This window comes from Protopterus annectens, chromosome 1.part0 (assembly GCF_019279795.1).
Source record: "Protopterus annectens isolate FY-2018-M chromosome 1.part0, PAN1.0, whole genome shotgun sequence".
NCBI lineage: Eukaryota > Metazoa > Chordata > Ceratodontiformes > Protopteridae > Protopterus > Protopterus annectens.
Window position 1 is genome coordinate 281,869,109 of NC_056725.1, and position 24,184 is coordinate 281,893,292.

At 37.3% G+C, this 24,184-nt stretch overlaps 1 protein-coding gene across 1 annotated transcript in view; it reads left to right on the forward strand.

Annotated features, from left to right (window-relative positions):
- LOC122791637 (leucine-rich repeat and fibronectin type III domain-containing protein 1-like) overlaps positions 1–24,184 on the forward strand; it is a 684,457-nt gene that overhangs the window by 325,113 nt on the left and 335,160 nt on the right. The window contains exon 2 of the mRNA XM_044059490.1: positions 6,159–7,553. Within this exon, the coding sequence (XP_043915425.1) occupies positions 6,178–7,553 (1,376 nt within the window). The 5' untranslated portion in view covers positions 6,159–6,177. The remainder of the gene's footprint in view (positions 1–6,158; positions 7,554–24,184) is intronic.

The following is a 24,184-nucleotide window of genomic DNA, read 5'->3' on the forward strand; positions in this document are numbered from 1 at the left end:
ATACCGCCTTCATCATGTTTCTGACAAGGCATATGCAACAATTGGAATACCCACAGAGGATTTATTCCAAGAAAATCCAGCGTATTAATGCATTGTCCTATAAAGATTGCATTAGATCCCTGTCTCTATATTTGGTCTACGAGTTGTTCACTGCCGATCCATACATGGCATATAAGATCCAGCCCTGATAAAGCTTTTGCACATATGCACATATGCAGAATGAAAAACACCAGAAACACTAGATTCAGGTACTTGAACTTTGCTTGAAACTTAAATAGAATATGCTAGCAAGACAGATAAGTGCCTCAAAGGATACCCATCTTAAAGGACACCTATGCTCTGGAATAGGCTCATCATCCATGTGAAGCAGAGTCCATCCCAAACCCTACCCAAATGTAATCTTGCCTATTAAATGGGAAATCATAAATTCATCCCTCAGGCTTGTTCCCGTGTCTCATAGAGAGAATCCAACAGTAAACATTCCCTAATCTACCCCACCACATAACTTTTTATCAGTCTCCTAACATACTCTTCCTGACATCCCCTTCCAATTAAGACACACATGTTAAAACAGTCGCACTTGGGTCGGGTTGCATGGATAGGTTTATAACGGTTCTGGGGGTTGTTAGCCTAGTATATACCATCATAGTTGCCAGAGAGTTTCTGGTTTTCTTGTTTTTTATTTATTCTTTTTTTTATTTGACACCATTTCATATACAAGTGGCATGGAGTGGTATCAGTTGTAAGAAATGACAGTTTAATTTATCTTGTTTTAATAGAACAGCATGACAACCTGTGGGAATACAGTTAATTTGTTCTATACCTGTGACTCCCTTCAAACACGTATGACATCCTTAACTTCTGTCCTAACAAGTTTAACTAAATAAACTACATACAGCTGAAGAGTGGTTGTCATAGCGATCTGCAACCCCATGCCCATGTGCAGTCACCTCCAGATGTAATGCATCTAAAAAGCTCCAGAGCAACCATCACATTTTTATTCCATACAACCCAGCCAAAATAGATATTGGCTGAGGAAATAATTAATTATGGTACCTTGCAACCAGAATGATTCTTCTACACCTCAGAAATCAATTTCCAAACAGTGGTATTTACCAGACATAAGATAAGTCTTTGCTTCTGAACTAAAAAAAAAAAAAAAAAAACTTGGGTTAGAAGTGTGCAGGCTTCCGTAGCAACTGAAATGACCTCAGTAGTCCTACTGTAATAGTAACTGCAATTCCCCAGTACTTACAAGTTACTCTGTTGAATTAAAACTGCTCATATTTGCAACATAGATGACAGCAATGATTAAAAATTTAATCTAGGATTCTGTTTTACAAAAAAAAAAAAAAAAAAAAAAAAAGCTTTTAACACTTCACTTGAAAACACAGCTTAAACTATGAAATGGGAAATTTCAAGGTATAGGGCTCTGCCCTTCCCATTCTCTGAACCGTAAATATTATTGTATTAAATGCTAATTATTATGAACTTCCTTATATTAGCAAAAAAAAAAAAAACAGCCAGCTTTCGTTCTTTAGAAAATATTAATTTATTTTAAGAGATGATGCAAAATTGGCTGTCTCACTATATGAGCCACAACCCTGGTTGCCTGACATCCAAGCCAGTGAACTGAGATAAGTCAAAAGAGAAATCAGGGTCAGATGTGGGAAGAACTAACATTTGACTATAGAATAAATGATTAGTTTTAGTCATCATTCCTCAAACATTAAATTGTTTATTAATTTAAAAAGTAATACTGTGACAAATATTTGATGAGGGTTAATCAAATTTAGTTGATATAATTAAAAAAAGTGTAATTTTAAAAAATAGAATAAATGAAAGAAAAATTGTATTTTGCCTATAAAAACAGGCTGATTTCACAAAATTACCTTTCACTGTATTAATTGTCTAGTGTGGGTTGAGCAGTTAGCATGATGGAGAGACTCTCCAGTTCAATTATCTAGCAAATCCACCCAGTGGAATACATGTTTTGAACTGCAGAATGCACTGTTGGACCTGACAGAGGTAGTGTTCACTCTACCAGCTCATGCATCCTCTTAACATAGGCATTGCATGCATGCATGCGTGCATGCGTATACACACACACACACACACACACACACACACACACACACACACACACACACACACACACACACACACACACACACAGGCACGCACTCACACACACACACACACACACACACACACACACACACACACACACACACACACACACACACACACACTCATCTTTACTATACCAATGTGTTCATTTGGTACAAGCGTCATCTACAACCACAGGAGTAAATTGGTGAATGCTATTTTTATAGCATTCACTTTTTCCTCCTAATGAAGAAATTATCTCAGCTGTGAGATTCTTTGTGTCACTCTGCCAAATTCTTCCAGAAGCACCACCATTTCCATAGGAGAGTAGATGGCTAATTAATATTAGACAATCCCAAGACTGTAGCGTTAGCATTCAGATTCTCCAGCTAGACCAGATAATGACTGGCTCTCAGATCATAATCAAATTATTTGTTGAGTGAACAGCAACATCCACGTCAAGTACATGTAATATGTTAGATTTGAACAGACAGAATATATCAAAATTCTGTGTAGTACTTAGCTTCAGCTCCTCTGATTTTATACTACTTACAGTAAGAAAAATCAGAAGAGCACAGAGTGTCACCACCTTGAAAGCTGTAAATCACAGCATCACTGCACAGCCTACAGCTGGAAAAGATGTCACTGTAATGATGAAACATGTTTTATGGTTATTAGACACATTATTCTGCCACACTTTCACTTTTTTGTGAGGCAACAAGATGTATTATATATTTTAAAGCTGTGAAGATGCTTAAATATATACATGCATACATCCAGCTATTTCAAGGATGGGCATTAATGCCCTTCTTGCATGCCAATATATCAAAATAGTTGTTCCCATAATAAGGGTCTGGGCTGTTCTAAAAAAATATCTAAACTAGTGCTTCCTGTAATTTAATTTGTTAGTCTGTTCCATGCATCAGCCGCTCTCTCAGACAACCAATCAGTACACTTCTCATTCCTATAGAACCTTCTATATGGGTTGTCTGATGATTCTCTAGCACTTTTTTGATAACCCCAAACATTCCCAAAAATAGCTGTCTTTAAATGCCATATATATACAAGAGCATGGCACAAGTTCAGATTTTTAGCCTTTCGTAATAACTTAAATGTTCATACACATTGATGCCTATGGTATATTTCCACTGTACTATTTTTAGTTTACTCATGCTTGTTTTCTTTTAAGGGTTCCTTATTGTTATTTGATACTCTGGTTTGGATCTAATATAACTAACAAACAATGCCTTCATCATTTCTGATTTTCTAGACTTAGGAAATGGCAGGCTGAAAATTTCCATCGGGGAACAAATGGATACCTTACTTGATCTGATAATCCGTTAGCTTTCCTGCTACATTTTCCTTATAAGTTCACCAGTAGGGACTTGAAATGAAATCTGGACCTACAGTATTTGATACCATTAGAGGTCTTTTATTTATTTATTTATTTATTTTCTTATCATATCCAATGAGATTTGACTTGCACTGGATAGTATGCATTTATTATGTAATAAAATTTGGAAAAAACCTTGACTTCAATCAGGATCAGCAGAGATCAACTAGCTTCTCTGATACTTGAAAGCACAGACAGAGAGGATTTGTGTGCCCATTTGGATGAAAGTGATAACTGGGAGCATCTGGCTTCTGTCTCTGTTTTAATGACAGGATATTGGCCGGAGGCTCATCATGATGCAGCCACTCAATGGGGGGAAGATGTGGACATAGCAACCGATGGTAATTATTGCAGTTCTTCTCGGCACATTTGGTGTTGCACGCTTACATAAAAAGGGACATCAATAGCCCTTGCAGTAGTCCAAATACCGACAACACCAACAAGGGTGGGGATAGGCCATAAAAATATAAAATATGCTCACATTGCATGGATATTAACAAGAGCACAAAGCAACAACATGGATACCTAAAGGATTTATTCCTTCATTCAGAGTACTGTCTAATCAAGGGAAGGTTTGATGGTTGGCAGGCAATGGGGCAAATTAATAGCAAAAAATATGCCCTGTCCACTAATGACTTTTAATGCCTATGTTTATCATTCTGGTTTATTATGAAAATCACTGAAATACAGGCTGTCTGGTACAGAGCAAGAGAACACTGTTGATGTTAGTTGTTCTCCTTCTTTTCGTAACAGTTTTCTTGTCTGCAAGGTTCCCCAAAAATATAGATCAATAATGTTTTTGATCAGTAATCACAGTCTAGACAAACTAGTTATCTTTTGATAGTAGTTAGTAACTAGACTGGTGATATATAACTGAATCGGTCACTTATTGATATCCAAGATAGTGAGTGCATTAATTTCACTGTTTTTAGTATAACTGCATTTTTGTCAATTTAATTTATGCAGTTGTTTTGGGTTTTTAATACTGTGATGGGAATGGACCCCATTCCTAGATCAGGGTATAAATAGAGTTAATGAAATTAGTATTGTTTCAGTCTTTAAAAGCTAAGAGTGTTGTCCTTAGCACCTGCAATTGCATTTTTAGGACTTGTATAATTATGGAAAAGTTAGACGAAAAATATATATGATCATAAGTGCAGTTCTACTTCTGCATATCTCCTTACCACATGGGTAACCCACAGGTTGACAAAGATAGAACTCTTAAGCATCATTTGCCTGAAGTTCAACCCGCTGAGGGTAAGAACTCTTCCATTTTGTGCCAGCAGTGATGTTCTTTTCAAGGAATAGTTTCCCCCTTCTTTAAGTTGGTGTGACTGTGAATTTGGTAAATATATGATTGGGGGAGAGAGGGGCTTGGCCCTTGTTAAAAACACTTCAAGAGGCTTCTTTAGCATCTATTTAGGGAATGCACTTCAGGGATTACAATCCATAGCAGGTTGAACTTCATTCACTTGGATGATTATCACACGTTTTAAGCACACAATGCCTAATTGATATGTGCTGTTGATTTTTTTTTTTCTAATATGTCCAATTCATACATTGCCTTAGACTGCTTTACAATCTCCAGGAGATGACCTGTCCTCATAATTTCTCTGCTGTGATACTTATGTGTTCTTTGCAGTTTTGCAGTGACAGATACTAGAATGCATTGCGTTAGAAGTCATATTTAGGTACTGTTATTCACAGTTTACCTATGTAAAAGTGAAGTACTGTCTTCCGACTCACTATTCCTCACAAATTATATACCGAAAAATGGTGAGCTGAAAAACCATGAACAAAATTAAAACAATTTTTTTTTTGCAGGGGGTAAGCCCCCCACACACCCCAAAATTATATATACCAACTTCACAGTCACATAGCAAAGAAGACTAGGGAAAAATGTACCACTTGTGACCACAATCCATTACACAGCAATGAAATTCACCACAAAGAAACACTGTCGCACTAAATACACATGATGGCAGAGTGAATGATGACTCGTAGATTTGCATTTAATCACATTCATGAAGAAATTAATCTTTAGGAAATACAACAACAGTATTTTCTTTAGGTGTTTAATTCACACTGTGAGAAAGGAAAATATAATTATATGTTTCTAGTATGTAGTTCACGCAAAAGATTATAAATTTTCTTTCTGGAAAATCTTCTAGAAAGGTTTTCACAGAAAGTAGCATTCATGGACAGCTAAAACAATTATCTTTTTTTAAAGATTGAAGCTGTGGATTTATTAGTAAAATAGTGAACTGTATTTGTAAGATTTTATGCCACAAGCCCATGTGCATATTATCTGCATAGTATCATCCCTTCTGATCAAAGTTACTTCTGATATTTCTGTTTACAAAGATGGCTGTTACAGTATTATAATCAGAAAAATAAAAATGAATCAGAAAACTAAGAAATTCACATACGTCATTAGTGTTTATAGAGTTCTACGAAACATGAACTCTAGATGACCTTGAAGGAAAATAAAAAAAGATGCATGCAATGCAAATTATAATCAGTGATAATGTGGAACAATCTGGTGTTTTTCACCAACTATTTTGAAAACTTCTGTTATTTTTCGCATTTAGAATATTTTGCTTTATATGCAGTGCTGGACTAAATTATTTTTTCTTTATCTTTTTTGTGTTTTTAGAACTTGTGAACTGATTACAATGGAAAGGCTCGTTTTCTATCTGCTGATGCTTGGCAGTTTGGTAAAAGCTCATAGCTGCCCTGGACGGTGCATCTGTCAAAATATTTCTCCCACCCTGACTATGCTGTGTGCCAAAACTGGACTTCTCTTTGTACCACCAACAATTGACAGGAGAACAGTAGAACTTAGGCTTACAGATAATTTTATAACGATTATCCGTAAAAAAGACTTTGTTAATATGACTAGTCTTGTTCATCTCACTCTTTCAAGGAACACAATCAGCCAAATTATGCCGAATGCATTTATAGATTTGAAGTTTCTTCGCGCTTTGCACATGGACAGCAACAGGCTCACTGTCCTTAAAACTGAACATTTCAGGGGGTTGGGAAACCTCCGCCATCTAATATTGGGGAACAACCAAATCCACTACATTGAATCAAACTGTTTTGATGAATTCTTAGCAAATATTGAGGACTTAGATTTATCTTATAATAACCTAGAGACATTGCCCTGGGAAGCCATTGGGAGGATGGTGAATATGAACACTCTAACACTTGACCATAACCTGATTGACCATATCTCAGAGGGTACTTTTACTATGTTACAGAAACTTGCCCGTTTGGATATGACATCAAACAGACTTCAAAAACTTCCACCTGACAATTTGTTCTTAAAAGCCCAAGTACAAGCTAATGCCAGGGGTTCTCATTCCTCATCACTGACCGTTAGCTTTGGTGGGAATCCGTTACACTGCAACTGTGAGATGTTGTGGCTAAGGCGCCTTACAAGGGAAGATGACTTAGAGACCTGTGCATCCCCTGACCATTTGATGGACAGATACTTTTGGTCAATCCCAGAAGATGAATTCCTCTGTGAACCTCCATTAATTACACGACATTATGCCTCCAAGGCATTTATCATGGAAGGCCAAGGAGTGGTCTTGAAATGTAAAGCTGTAGGTGATCCTGAACCTTCTATTCACTGGATTGCTCCAGATGGAAAAATGATGAACAATACCACCAGGACAATTATTTATGACAATGGAACCTTAGATATAATAATAACTACACTTAAGGATAATGGAATTTTCACGTGTATAGCCTCAAATGCTGCAGGGGAAGCCACAGAAGGAATTGAAGTAAATATTATTCCTCTTCCTCTTTTCATCAATAATACCAATCGTCAGAGAGAACCTGATCCCGGCTCTTCGGACATCACTACTTCTATGAAATCAGGGTCTAATGACACCAAGAATCATCTAGATAGGAAAATTGTAGCAGCAGAGCTGACCTCAACTTCAGCTGTCATCCAGTGGCCATCTGAGCGTCATATTCCCGGAATTCGTATGTACCAGATCCAGTACAACAGTTCTTCAGATGACACATTAGTATACAGGTAAAATGGCTTCATGTGACTGGAGATTTATACAGTATGCAAAAAGATAATATGATTTTCTGATAATGCCTATAAGTGCGGTCCTCCTTCGGTATTGAAATGCTATAACTGAGTATGATGGTCAGGTCAATTATATATATCACTATTTTTAGATGAGGTAAGTTGTGTGTCAAACACCTGTAAATTCAGCACTGCTGTTTTGAAAAATATGACATTGACTGGCACAAATGTGAGCAGTGATATGCTTGGAATTACTTGTTTATACAAATTTTACATAGAACCATAAATATTGAGCTTAATAATGAGATGGAGCAATTATTCTTTTGTGTGTTAGACATTTAGTAAGGAAAGTTAAAAATTTCCACTTTCCTTTATTGGTTCATTGGCTCATTGGCTCATACTAGGCTATCTGCCTGAGGGCATTTATAAGCCTAGCCCATAGTTTTGTGGCTTACGCCACCCCTTTAGTTTGGAGAAACTATGCCCATTATTTTGCTGTGCCTCTATCGAGCAGTGACACTGAGGTAACCCCTGTGGTGTATCTGCGATCTCCCATCCATTGGTCAAGATTCCTCTTGAACAAGGCCAGTGAGGCTTTTCGCAGAATGTCCAGGTTTTTTGGTCCACTTTTTCATAAAGTTGTGGTTTTCTGGCAAATTAGGGGCAACACTAACTACTGAAGTCAGAAAATAAAAGCAGATATTAAGTTTCAGACTTCATCCCCTCCAGAAAATCCACGCTAATGTAACATCTATTATCCTATCAACTATCTAAGTTTGTAAGACCAATATTTAAAAAGTGTCCCGAATTTTGGACCTGTATATCTCGCCAGGAAAGACATCAAACTCTCAACTGACCAGGATCCTGCAGAACTAACCCGATTTTGTCTCGTATTTTTTACCCTGTCCGTTAGAAAATATTTGCTTTCCTGGCACATCCGTAAGATTCAATCACCGATGTCAGCCAACACAGTTTCATGCTTATTGTTCTGAAAATACCTATTGACTTATTGCGCTATAATTTTTAATTGAATCGCTACCGTCTGTTACATTTGACTTTTATAAAGGCTTTACTCAAAGAGTGAAAAGATTTCCACTAACACACCCCATTAACAACAATGGTCACCAGGCTGCAGCACACCAGACATCCCATTAGCATTTCAAAATTTAACCTGTGCACAATGTCAGAGATTAAGTTCAAGAGACCCTGTAGCTTCCTGATGATGTAATGATGACTACTTTTATCCTTTAGAATTACCTGGGTAACAAGAGGGCTGTGTTATATAATGCTAACCATGCCCAGTGATTTAGGTATACTTTACCTTTATAGATGACTTAACTGGAACATGAAGTATACCATTTTACTTCCATTACAGAATATGTTTTTAGTAGGCTCTCTAGTCATTGGTAATACATTAGTTTCTCACATCAGGAGATATGACTTGTGAGAGATAACTAGTTGGAAATTGTATATTAAGAGTTAAGTCCATAACTACAATGCCAAGAAATGCATGTAAGTCATGTTTGCAAGATATGCAAATATATATTTTTTGTTTCTTTCTTGTTTTTCAAAGTGTTGTTAACACACTGCCAGAGAAAATATAAATATTAACATTACAAATTGTGCTGCTTTTTTTCAGGATAATAAATTGAAGACTATCCCGGTGAAATGAATAATATTAGTTGGCATCTGCTTTTCCACACATCACTGGCATTTGGTATCATCAGCAATAAAAATCAAATTTCAAAGATTCAGAAAACAATGTTTTTGTTGAATTCCATATCATTATTAATTATTCCGCCCTCCCTTCAAAAACTTGTTACATAATACATTAAATAATGAAGTTTTGTCTTTGTTCTCCACTGATCAAATTGAATGTTATTTTATGCCTTCCCTTAGACCAATGCATACACTACATTATTAAAGTGTTTGTCCACTGAAAACCATACCTGCTAAAAATTCATACTGTCTAAAGTGGCTTTTGAGTAATAGCAGCTAATAGCGAAGCAGAAATGGAAGGGAGCAATTAGAAAGTTAGACCCAGTGAAGCAGTAAGAATGCTAACTCTATATTTCAAAACCAAAGTAAATTTGCAGCAGTCATTTTCCTCAGCATTTTGTTACTGGAGACAGATTTTTAGATTGAAATCTAACCTAGATTTATAAGTTGCAGAAAAACCTCGAATGTATTCTAACATACATTACAGAGGTGCTTGAAGGAAATGTTTTCTGCTTTGTTGATGGTGCAAAGAAATTGTACCAAAGGATAAGTAAGATGTGGAAGTGAAGAAGGATGTGGAAAGGGGTGAAAATTTGTCAAAAGTATGATAATCTGAGCATTACTGACAAAGCATAAAAATTAATAATAATAATAATGGCACCTAAAAATAAAAACTATCCAATGGAATAGAAATGGTTGAAAGGTACTTCAAGTACTAGTAACACAAATAAACTGTGGTACACTGAAGTAAATTCCAAAACCACCAAAACCAAACAACCAAAAACACGAACAGCTGACAGCAGAACAGCTCCACTAAAGGATACCCCAATAAAGCACATAAAATATTTAACAACAAATGTCACACAGATTTAGTGCTTTCGTTTCCTATTCTGAAAATATCATCAGAATCAAAGTCATTAATACACAGCAAATTTAAATACCTGTTACTACGCAATCATTGGTCCAAAGTACAGAATTTAGCCAATCACCATGCAACCTCCAAAAACAATATGTTGACATTACTACTTTAAAACCATATCGTACAAATATATAATACAAACATTCTTAATACACTAAAATGTGTTTGAATATTAAATATTGCAATATTAAAATATTATGACATCCTTACTGTATGGCAGGGCCCCCTTGATATTATTAGTTCTTTTGCTACATATATAAATAGTACGACAGAATTTTCAATTTTTACCTATGAAGTGGGGATTAATGAGACACACTTTTTAGATGTGATTATTGTAAAGGACTTTAACAACAGGAAATATGTTTCCAAATTATATAGGAAAAAATATTTTTCCAATTCCTATTTGCATTTCAAGAGTAACCACCCGTTCACTCAAAAGAGAAACATTGTGAAGGGGCAGATGGTGCGGGCAGCATGTATGACCTTTTCAATAGATGATTTTAGTGATGGAGCTAAATTATATTCAGGGATTATTCCAAGATAGAGGGTACCCTGAAGCACTCACTAATTTACTAAAAGAAGAAGTTCTGATGGGGTGAGGGAAGCAATATCTCCCCTTAATGAGCATTTCAGATACAGCTGTTATTAATGATATTCATTGTGGAGGGAGGATGAAATTGGAACCCAGGTAAGTGGGTGCCATGGTACCTTATTTGATGGTAACATATAATCAGGACACTAGCAACATCTAGAATATTATTACAAAATACTGAAAACTTTATGCTAGTATGCCAAACAAGTTAAATGTGTTCACCAGGCCACTAAAGTTCAATTTCAAAGAAACTGTCATCAAGCTCCTACTTTTCCCTCCAAGATGGCACCAGAAAAGGGACTTTTAAGTGTGGGATGTGACTCCAATGCCCATTTATAGCTAATATTACCAAAATTAGTTTACCTAACCCAAAAATTTAATTTTGTGCAACAGGATCTTTCAATTGTTTTTCTAAAGGTGTCATTTACGTGGCTTATTGTATATTCTGTTTTGCATTTTATGTAGGGAAGACTGAATGTAGTTTGAAACAAAGACTTTATAAGCATTTGCATGAAATCAACAGAAAAAAAAGACCAATGTTCTGTTTAGACATTCTATCAAGTGTAAAAATGCAAATTTTAGGTTTGGGGTTCTGGAGATGGTTAGATCCCAGGAAAGAGGTGGAGATTGGGAGACCAGATTGGAATTCTGGGAACTTATGCGGCAAATGTGTTTGGATGCCTGCATATATCCCAGATTAAATTATCATTATTCACTGGCTCACGCTTTAAATTTGAGGGCATCCAAGTATCAGGGGGGTTACATTTTAATATTGCAATATTTAATATTCAAATATATTTTAGTGTATTAACAATGTTTGTATTATATATTTGTGCAGTATGGTTTTGAAGTAGTAATGTCAATGTATTGTTTTTGGAGGTTACATGGTGATCTGCTAAATGCTGTACTTTGTATCAATGATTGCATGGTAACAGGTATTTAAATGTGCTGGGTAGTTATGACTTTGATTCTGATGAAGTTTCCAGGATAGGAAACAAAAGTGCTAAATCTGTGTGACATTTGTTATTAAATAACGGTTGTATATACTTTGTTGGGGTATCCTTTATTGGAGCTATTCTGCTGTCAGCTGTTCGTGTTTTTGGTACTTCGCGTACTAGCATGAGATCACTTAAATGTTGATAACTGCTGTTAAGATTCAAAAATACATTCAAGAAGAATCTAGGATGCAAATGATAATGTGTGGAGAATAAAAAAATGCAGTCATCGTTCTTTTATACATAATAATTATCAGACTGGCTAAACTGTTTAGGGTACTTTGGAGACACAGTCATTTGCGACGGCTTAAGTAGAAAAAAAAAAAACAAAAAGTACACCAAGGCACCACAAATCACTAAGAAGTCCACAGGTACCCTGAATATGGAATGGAGACTCCACGCATTAGTGCAAAAACACAAGTTTATTCAGCAGACAAGACACACATTATAGCTGTACACACACTATGTTTTCATTATCTTATCAGAATGCTTTTATAATGCCTCCAATACAAACATTTCATCAATTAACCCCTTCGGTTTCCCCATTTTTCCAGCGTGGCATTATAAAAGCATTCTGATAGGATTCAGTCTGCATCTGAATAAGTAATTGAAACAAAAATGTAGTGTATGTACAGCGTTAATGTGTGTCTTGTCTGCTGAATAAACTCGTGTTTTTGCACTACTGCCTGGAGTCTCCACTCCATATCAAAGGCCTAAGTAGCTTGGGAAATGAACAGCATTTTTAAAAAATTTCGTTTCCCTGCATGAATACTGCATGTACTATTTGCTGTGAGCCTCATCTCTTCTACATATACTGAGGAATACACCAAAGCACTGTCAGTTTGTCCATTGGCACATGAATCCTCTGACAGCATTGCACATCAGGCATGGGGGTGGAAAATGTTAGGGCATAAAAAAGTCAAAAACAACAACAAAAAATGGCCATCCCATGTATGACACATTGCCTGAGCTGGAACTGTGACTTCGGCTATTCAGTCGTCAAATGGATGAGTCCTATGGCAAGGAATGGCTGATGGTCTCTCTCTCTCTCTCTCACTGTGGTGAGGGACAAAAAAAAAACATATGAAGAAGTCTGAGAGAAATTATGTCATTTAACATGAAAGATATACTACAGCAAACCAAGGGTATTGAAGAAAAAGTGTAAAGTTGTCCAAATGCCAAAAAGCAGGTATGAGCTCATAGAATTTAAGATGCATTTAGAAAAAGGGATTCACAGTGACAGAGTACCTGCATTTAATTGGTGAATGCCCAATCACTGAATTTTTAAGTCAATTAAATCATATCAGCCTTATCCTTTACTGCTACTTTTATGAATACAGTGCCTGGCATCTCTAAGATGATTGTTGGCTCTAAATATTAGGGGTTCAAAAAAGGTCTGACATGTATTTAAGTAATGTGATTTAACTAAGTTATAGTGGAATACAGGCTGCTTGTTAGCTGTTATAGAGGGATTTTTTTCCCATAAATGTCAGTATAATCTTAATTTCAAAATATTTTTACATTAGATGAAATCTGATGTCTTAGCATCAGTTTTAATAAAAAAACAAACAAAAAAAAAACATTCTGTGGTTGCAAAAAACTGCACAGCTGCTCAGTAGAATAATATGCAATATTTTTGAATGATGATGAATTTGTAGCTGTGATACTTAAATGAATTTTGCTGTACCCCAGGAAGCATAACATGTTGCTTGATAAAAATTAAGAAAATGTTAGCAGTAGTGAAAGTAATCATTTTCTCTACTTCTGTACATAGTAACGACATCTGCATGAAAGGATCCATTCTTTGTTTCCACGAAATCAAACTAGAGTTATATGGTGGAAGAAATGGAAAATATGATAATGTGTTTCGTTCAACAGCAAAGGACAGCAGATAGGAGAATAGTATGCATTGTTTAGAACTGTATACATTTATTGTATTTGAGCAAGTTAACCTAGCAGTACCATACACTTAGAAAACCCACCATTTATATGAGAGTTGACAGTAGTATTCATTTATTTTCATACACAATAAAACAAAAATGGATTTTTCACATTTCATAATGGACAACGGCATTTGTTTAAATGTAATGTGGAGGTGGAGTGTTTACTAGCTGTCTGGAGAGAAACGTGGTTTTGTGTGCAGCTACAGACAATGAGGAAATCTTTGTGCAGAACAGTGCAAAGTGCACTTTCTCTGCTTTTCACTGAAAACCATTTCAGAGGCTAGTAAGAAATAATAATTCATGAACTTACAATTTCACTAGAAAATGTGCAACTAAACAACTACATGAATGAACATTTATTAATCTCACAGTTACACATAACAACTGTTATGCACATATATAAATGTATTTTTTTGCTACAAGAAACAAGATGTTCCTTTCACATGGAGATGAAGTATAAAAACATTCATATTGGAAGGCTTGTAACTATAGGAGGGGTGTACTGTTTCAAGTTAGCTTTATTGTTTCCTGACTATTATGTAGAGTTCCATAAAGCTAAAATCATGACACATCCTTGACTATAAACTCACAGCAAGCATTATTTCTGATGGCATTTCAGCAGCTGAGCTTATTTTCTCTAGTGATGATCCTAGAAACAACTGACCCACAATGAGCACCGATTGTACCTTTCAGTCTCTTTGAATTGCTCTAACAAACATGTAATGGCATGAAACAAAGATGTTTGTATTTTCTGCATCATAAGTGTCTGCAGAAATGGAGGTACTCATCATCACATTATTGTCAAAGAAAAGGCTGAAAACAATCTAGAAGTTGCCAAAGAAGTCAGGAATGTGCCCTGTTGTTTGGGACACTAAAACAAAACAATTCATTTAAATGGTGTAATCTGAAACTGCTAATAGATGATTTCACTTACCATTTTCAGAAGCATATGAATGGCAAGTTATCTTGGACTTGTGAGTTTAAGAGGACACAGTAATGTAAGTGTGAAGCACACATGATCTACATAATTTAGAGAGAGAGAGAGAGAGAGAGATTTAGCTCAAATTCTCTAGTTATCAGCCTGTTCTAGTTGCCAGGAGAATATATGAGCCATAACATTTTTTTTTTAAATTAAGGAGTGAGCAGTCCAATCTTAACTAGCCCTATATATATAAAAAAAAAAAAAAAAAAAAAAAAAAGAACAGACATGAAATGGTGTACTCAATGCGTGCATGTAATGCACAGAATTAACGGTATGAGCTGTTAACAAGATATTTGCTGTAGTCCTGGGTACAGTTTTGATTCTGTCTTCCCCTGGTTGTCTATTGTGTGACTCTGCATAAGTCACATAACCAAAAGTGCTCCCTGGTTGCCCCTAAAAAATGTTCAAATAGTTTATCTGGTCAATTGATGTATAAAATAAAATAAAAAAAAAATGTCATCCATTACGTTTGTGAAATAAATATTTGCTAGAAAAAAGAGAAAAGATAATCTTGTAATACGAGGGGAGATGGAATGTATTTTGTATATTTAATAAATGAGTAGATATATAATAAAAGTAGGACACATCATTCTTGAAATTTTAGTAGATTAGGACAGATATGGTGCTTTCTAATTATAATGGTAATACCTCTGAACTCTCCAGATTTTTGAAGAATATCCAGATATTTTGCTTCATTTTGTTTTGTTTTTTTCCTCATAAAATTTCTGGTTTGGTGGTAAATCATTGGGGGTTGAAGTCATTAAATAATGACTTACATTTAAGTTTCAAACTTTATGTATTTCAGAAAATGTATGCTAATATAAATCCTGTTATTATAGCAACTTTCTAATTTTATAAGAGTGATATTTAAAATCTGTCCCTATTTTACCCTATTGGTTCATAGGTTGGTACTAGGCTATCAGCCCTAGGGCCTATACAAGCCTAGCCATAACAATTCCCTCGCTATTTCTTCCCACACTATTTACTTTCCTGGACCCCTGTCTAGCAGGGTGATTGACGTGATAGTTGAGGTGAATTTCCTTTCTCCCATCCAATCATCAAGGTTCATTTTGAAGAGGGCCAAAGAGGCACTCTGCTCGACATGTATGGGCAATCTGTTCCAGAGTCTGGGGAGTCTCTGGGTCAGGAACCTATCCCTCCAGCATGTTTTATTTATTGTGATGACAAGGTTTAGATCCCTGGAGCGTGTGGCTCTGAGGGATTGGGATTTCTTTAAGTGTAGCATGTCCAATAGCTCTGGGTTTGACATGGCCTTGTATGTTAAGTAGAGATCGCCTCTGAGTAGATGATATGTGACAGAGTATAGCTGGAGTTTTTTAAGGCGGTCAGAGTAGGTCATCTGCTTTAGGCCTGTGATTCTTTTAGTGAGGTATTTCTCCGGCCTTTCCAGTTGTTGCAGATGTCTTGAGAGTTTCATACCAAACGAGGCATTGTATTCTATAATGGGTCTAATGAGGGATGAGTACAGTGGGACAATGACCTCCTTTTTTCTGGTTGAAAAGCCCTTGGTGATGAGGTGTGCCACATAGAAGGATTTCCTGACTGTTGTGGCGATGTGGTTATCAAAGATGAGACCACTGTCCACCTGTGTCCCTAAGTCTCTTATCACACTTTCAGTGTTTAGTGTACTGCCACCTATATGGTAATTCATGGATACATGTTTTTTCCCAAAGGGGATAACTGTACATTTCTTGGCATTGAGCTTGAGCCCATGGCTCTGGCACCAAGCATCTGTTTCTGTAAGGCCCTTTTGTAGAGTATCCACATCATTTGGGGATTCAATAATGGCTCCCAGTTTGCAGTCATCTGCAAACTTTGTTAGCCAGAGTCCCTTAGTGTTGGCCTGTACTTCAGAGAAGTAGATGCCAAACAAGAGCAGTCCCAGGACTGAACCCTGAGGTACTCCACTTGTCACTTGTCTGGAGCTGGATTTGGAGTCTGCTACTTTTACAGTGTGGGTTCTATCAGTAAGCCAGTTAGCAACCCATTGGGTGACATGGGGATTAATGCCCAGCTTAGTAAGTTTATCTATGATTCCAGAGTGGGGGATGGTGACAAAGGCCTTGGCAAGGTCTAGATAGGCTGTGTGGACCACCTTACCCTTGTCCATGGCTCTGGAGACTGATTCAAAGAAGTCAATCAGGTTCAGGAGACAAGATCGGCCCTTCACAAACCCAAACTGGGTGGGGTCCAGTGTTTGAAGGTTGCCAATGTCTTTGTTCATAAGTTCCATGATAATACACTCCATGGCCTTGCAGATTAGGCTTGTCAGACTGATGTGACGGTAGTTTCTGGGACCCAAGGTAGATCTCCCCTTGTGGAGTGGGATAACTGTAGCTCTGCGCCACTCAGTGGGCACGAAACCTGAGATGAGGCTATAATTAAACATGGCACTTAGGTGAGGTGCCAGTTCATATTGTAGTTCATGTAGTACACAGCCCGGGATGTCATCTGGTCCCATGGATGCTGTATTCTTAGCTTTGGAGAGTGCGTTTTTTACCTGTGTGGCCGTTATTATCGGAATTTGGCAATCTTCCGGTATTGAGATGGGAGGGGGGTGAAGTTGACACTGAATTGATCTGCCAGGATATTGGCAATATCCTTGGGATCAGTATATTTAATGCCATTCTGTTTTAGCTCAGAGCAGATCTGAGCATTGCCATTTAGATTCTTGACACAGCTATAGAATGCTTTGTGGTTGTCTTTGGAATCTTTGGCAATTTTATTTTCGTAACTAGCTTTGGAGGATTTTATGAGGGATCTCAGTTTCTTACTGAGGCTGGTAAGGGAGTTTTTTGCATCCTGGGATTTTCTTCTTTTCTGCAATAGTTTCTTCCTTTTGTTGTAAAGTTTGTTTATGGCAGAGGACCACCAGATTGGCTTCCTTTTTTTTGGATGAGAGCATCTTGGTTCTATTTGGGATGGCACGATTCATGTGCTCGTACAGTGCCTTAGTGTAGGATTCAGCAGTTGAACTTTCAGTTCCCGTCTGCATGGGTGTCATGAAGTTTGTCACTTCTGACTTGAGTAGCATGAAGTTGGCTTTGGAGACGTTTTTTATGGAGGTTTCCTTACTGGGGGGTGGGGGTGGGATGTGGATGTTAAGGGTGATTTGCTTATGGTCAGACCTGACTAATGAGGGGGTGACCACAGATGTGGAGCATCGATTTCCCATGTTGGTAATGACCAGGTCTAGGATATTGGAGCCCCTGGTGGGACTATGGATTAGTTGATCTAGGCCGTTGGAATTTATGCATTCCAAGAACTGTTGGGCAAAGGTGTTGGTACACGAGTACCCCCATTATTGTAGGTTTTGTCCAGATTTCTTGAGCCAAGAGGTTTAGAGGAATGGTAAGACAGAAAAAGGGTTCACCATCAGAAAGTCAATGTGTTGCTTGTACATGGAATGTTCCCACAAGGGCCTCCATTTGCACCAGCTGTACACATCACATGCCTCAGCTAATTTAGGTAACAACAGCAGAGAAATACCTACAGTCTTTATCTATGCAATATGGAAAAGGGACTGTGCATACTATGAGATATGGGATGTCATAGCCAAAATCACCAACAGGTTGTCAGTGAAGGTAACTCATGTACATATTCTCAGATTTTGAGTAAACAGTAATTCATTCAGCACCAAGTATCCAGAGATAGCACCTATGTTTACCTTATCAGGTTTTGAAAGAGCTGTTTACAAAAATGCTAATTTTCCCTCAACCACTAATAATGGGCATCTATTTCATTATGGATGTATAAGATGACATCAGATTCAGAAACGCTATCTGGCATACCTATTCAGTACTTTTCCATACTTCATCCTACAAATTTAACATTTGGATGGCCAATCCTTCCTACCTGGCATGGAGGATAGTGGATCATATGAGGGACTCAAAACCCATCCCAGAGAACGCAACATAACTTTTGAATTTTATGTCACATAATTACATCTCTGGGCATCTATGTAAGTACATGATATGGATTTCCACTAAGATGATGCTTTGTCCCCAGTTCCTGTTGTCTTTTGGAATGTCTCACAGCTCATTCAGTGAATGGTTGGTACCACTGTCTAAAAGACCCACGTGTTAAAAAATGTTACCATCAATTTAATTCTTGTCTCAAAACAAGCGAACAGAACCATGCCTACAAATGATATCACATAGGCACTCCCTCATAAATTGTCAAAGTAGCTGGATTATGGCTTCAGTCTTCCTATTCATGAAATTGCTATTGGGAAGTTTGCTCTCAGTGAGATTGCACTCAGGCATGTGTCATGATTCCCATGTAGTAACTTTATAACACCCTCAGAGTTCTGCCAGTCAGAGATTCTTTGGATGAGGTGGATGGAGTGATTTTTTTACTGGGACAAATTAGATATACATTCAGATAACCTATGGTGGTAAGTGAACTACTGAGTTAAATGTATAGACAGCAACATACAGTTTAAGGTAACGCATTCTGTATTCCTGAAAATGTTCTATATGCAAAATAGAACAAATCAATTGCATTTCTCTGTGCCATAATGTAGCTACACTTTACTAATTTAATAATTTAACACTTTTAAATATTCACTGACACTCAAATCGGCTGTACGGAATGTTACGTGCCATTGCTAGCATGAGGAGCGGTAGTCTCCAAAATATGGAAACTTGCAGTCCTTATCACACATAACATATTTATCAGCTAAACACACTTTCCAGAAATATAACCTGGCCACCATCTATGTAGAGACATTCAACTCCTAATAAATGAAATGACAAAGAAAGGATTTACTTTACAGACTCAGACCTGGAATATCAATATGAATCCATAAATAGCTGTGACAGTATAACTGACTAAATGTTTCTGAATGGAATGCCATGCAACTGTAAAACGATTGCAATGTTACTGTAATTAAGAGATAACTGGTTAAGGGCATTTGGGATAGCTGAACTAATATCATCATCATTATGTGCCATTCATAACACTAAAGTGAACAGCACAGAGAAGAAAACAATGGCAGATCCTGACAGCAATTGGAAAAGTGACCAAGTAAAGAAAAATAAACGGGGAACAACATAAGCAGCAGAAAATAGATTTCAGAGTAAGCCATAAGAAGTAGTTGGTGACAAACAAACTGAAACCAGAATGCCGAATGCAAGCAGTTCCCTAAGCCTCAGATATGACCAAACTGCTTTTATTTGTTCAGCGCAACTTAGATGTGGAATACAGAACTGATCTAGAGAATACTTATGTAGTGCATTTCATGCTCAAATGTTAGAAAAATAAGAAATATGTAAGATACATATTACTGCAGAGCTGTATGATGTAGGTTTTTGCAGTGATTTGTGATAGACTGCAGCTATAAGTTGCACGTATGAAAGAAATACACAGAGTAAGAAGTAATGAAGACACCTTTTGAATTGGTAATCATAGCAACCATTGCAATAAAAACATTACAGAATCTTTATGAAAAAATTATTAGGCAGCCACATCAACAAAAATAAATAAAAGGCACATACTCACAAATTTTCAGTAAAAACAACTTTATTACGATAAGCATTTAATATATGGTCAAGTTTTGCACATCTGATTTTTTAATATCTATTTTTAACACATATTCAAAGTAGATCCCTGTACAAACTAGCAAAAGTGAATAAATGTGAAAGTTATCCTTACATATAGATTAAGCTAGATACAGAAATGCAGCAGGACACATGTAAAACAGAGTTACTAGACAATTAAAGCAATTATTAAACACAAATGGCAGGTCAACACTTGTCAGAAGAGACAAATCTGAGAAAACAGCTCAGATAATAATCACATGACAATACAGGTGCGTGTATGACCATCAGTGCGGTCATTTCAAACTAAAGCCTAATGATTAATGAATAATGACATGCGGATTTTATAAAGTGCTTAAAAGAATCATTCAGGGCTGATGGCGTAATGTAATTAGTGACATCTCAGAAGCAGATGAAGAGTGTGCAACATTGTAATTAAGAAAGGCAGTGAAGCAAGCTACAAGTCTTTGGTTATGACTTTGCCATTCAGGAGGTCAGAAGTTCAATCCAGACTAGTTCCAACAAAAGTCTGTCTCTGAATAGATCCCAAATCTTGCTTATTTTAATAGGTTAGAAATAAAAAGGAGAATTACATCTTTACAAACTCATTTAATATTTATACAGTGTACACATACCTATATAAGCAACTATTTGTCTGTTTTACATCCTAAGCAAGTTTTCTATCGTAGCAAACTGTGTGAAGATAGATCAAAACTTTACACCTTTAACACCTTGTTGGCAAAATATTGATTTTTAGGACAACTCCCTGCACTAGAATCACTTCAGAGAGCTGCTGCACAAATAATAGAAATTGTGGATGTTATGACCAATATAATAGATGCCCTGCTCTTCTAGGGAGCTAACAAATAGGAGTATGGAGTAAAGCTAATTAAACTATTTGGGCAGATTAAGGCAGAGTAGTCTGAATTTGAATAAAATTTAGTGTCAGGGTTGTTTGACTATTCTCAACTACATAGAGAAATGTTTTGATGTCTGAAGGACTGAATCAAAATTCGCTAAAAATCAATGCTGTAATAACTATACAGGAACCAGAAGGCAAATCTGCTTTTATGGGATTTCTTGCATTTGTTTAATATCTGACAAAGTTCATAACTCGTTTCTCAAATATCACAGAGGTACTGTGAAAGCTAATAAAGCATGACGTGGACTGATTTTAGTAAGCATAATAAAATAAAAGTTTTCAGATATAAAAATGCTTCTTACAAAGGCACATGCATTTATGTTCTGTGATATATGCTGGCCACTTGCACTACAAGTTACTATAGTTGCTATCCTACAGACTGCTAAGAGTTGATCTGCATCTGGCATACAGGGCATCCTCTGACCCATTACTGATGGATTTATTGCACATCAGCAAATCAAATGCCATCAGAAATATTCAGTCTGAGGATCTAAACCTCATCTGTACAATATCAACAGAATGGTAAGGAGGGACAGGTATATCTCACAGACAATACTGCTGCTCTGGAACAGACTGCCCATCCACATAAAACAAAGTTCATCCATACTCAAGTGCAACATGGTCTATGGATGGGAAGCCAAAAATTTACACCTTGACTGTGTTCTGTACTACTCATTGCAGAGGCAGCTCCTAAATACTTTATCCCATGCAAGCATCCCACAAATTATCTCATTAGGAGTAATATATAATTACTGACCATGGGATGGGTAAGGCCAATCTGTATGCAGTTGTGATAGGTTATTTCAAGCACATAAGAGAAACTGGCTAGGCTATAAATAGCTCACAAGGGCAGCTAGCATAGTACTTACCTATGAAGCTATGAATAAGCAGCTATGAGTCAACACATATTAGAGCAGTGCAATAATGGTTAAGGTCTTTGCCTCCCATGTATGAGGTACAAGGTTTAACACTGACCTCCTTCCAAATACTGCATGTTCTTCCTGTGTCTCTGTGATGTTCCTGCCACCTCCCAAAAACTCATCCTTGAATGGCATTCTGGGGAACAGCACAGACTCTAGATAGAGCCATATGGGGGAACAGTTGTATAGACCAACTGCTTTGGGCATCTACTGTGGTGCACAGTATCTCCATTATAGGAGAAAACAGATCACAAACTTCACACTGTGGCAATGGTGTAAAATATGACTGTACAGGGTTTATGCTAGGGGTGTATGTGCTCCTGTTGGCCAGTATATATGCCCATCATAAAAACCAGCAGCCCTGGGTTACCTCGGATAGCTATGGTGGGCAAAAGCTGGACATAAAACCAATCAACCTGCCAAAAACAAACTAAGAATTGCTATACTCAGTGTAGGTTCACTGATAGGATAAAGCTTTGAAGTGGATGACATGATGGCAAAGAGGAATGTGGACAATGTATGTATCCAGAAGATAAGATGGAAGGGTTGCGCAGAAATGTCATTTGGCTTGGGACCCAGAGACCACTACTCATGAGGAGGGCAGGCTAGTAATGGTGTGGGAATTGTGTTGAGGGAGATGCTTCAGAAGACAGAGATGGATGTCATTAGAATTAGTGTCAGACTCATGGCAATCATTCTCCAGTGGAATGATAGGGCAGTATTCATAATCTCAGCCTATGATCCACAGCAGGGTTGCAACAGTGAGGAAAAGAATGTGTTCATACAACATTGCAGGACCAATTAGATAAAGCAGGATAACGTTGACAATGGGTGACCTGGATGCAAACATCAGGACAGACAGAACAGGATATAAGGACTGTCTGGGTCCACATGGGTGGCGCAACAGAAATAAAGAAGGACAGACAATTCTAGATGTCTAAATGGGAAAACAGACTGATGATGATCAATACATAGTTCAAAAAGAGAAACAGTCACATGATCACATGCAAGAGTGGCCAACATGCCACTCAGGTAGGCTTCCTCAGGAAGGGGCAGTGGAGTTAAATTAGTGACACCAAAGGCATACCCAGTGAAACAGTTGGCCCACAGCTGGCCCATAACATAAACCACTGGTTGCCACAATCAGCTGCAACTGGTAGTTAAAGAAGGCTCTAAGGTCAATAGACACCTGGCTGATGACCTGGAAATTGGCCTGAGAGAAAACACAACAGTTCAAGGAATTATTCAGGGCTCATTTATCTCATGAGAAAGAAGAAATATGTGGAGTTGAAGAAGAATGGCAGTACTTCAAAACAGCATGCGTGCAGACTATAGTTCAGATCTGCAGCTGAGCTAGGTATAGTAATAAGATACATAAGGAAAGCTGCTGGTGGAGTGCAGAAGAAGTGCAGGAAAAAGTGGCACCAGACTAGGAAGGAATTCTGCTTGGCTTACAAAAAGGCTAAGAGAGGACATGCACTAACAAAGAACAAGGCATCAGTGGCACTCTGCCAGCTTCTGGAAAGTAACTCAATTGATGGCACAAAGAAAGAATATCAGGTTGCAAGGCAAAGACAGAAAGATAAAATAGATTGTCAGACACTCTTCATAGTGGATGCCACTAACAATCTGCCCACTAGTCCACATGATATCAAAAGCAGATGAAAAGAGTACTTCCAGTAGCTTCTGAATGAAGAAATCCCAACAGAAGATGTAGTGCCTCAGACACAGCCTACAATGAAAGAGGAGGATCTCACCACAGAAGAAATAAGAACAGCACTAAGGAAAATGAAGTCAGGGCAAAACAGCAGGATCAAATTAGGTGGTAGCAGACATGAAAAAGATGTTGGGTGAGATGGGGAGAAATCGCTCCTGCGGGTACTCATAGCAGTATATAGAGAAAGGCATATTCCATATGACTGGAAACTAAGCATACTTGTGCCAGTGTTCAAGAACAAAGGTGACATTCACAAATGTGGCCAGTTTAGAGGTATCAAACTCCTGTCACACTACATGAAAGTTCTGGAGAGGGTGATTAATAAATGAATATGCAGAACAGTAGAAAGTAAGATGGGAGA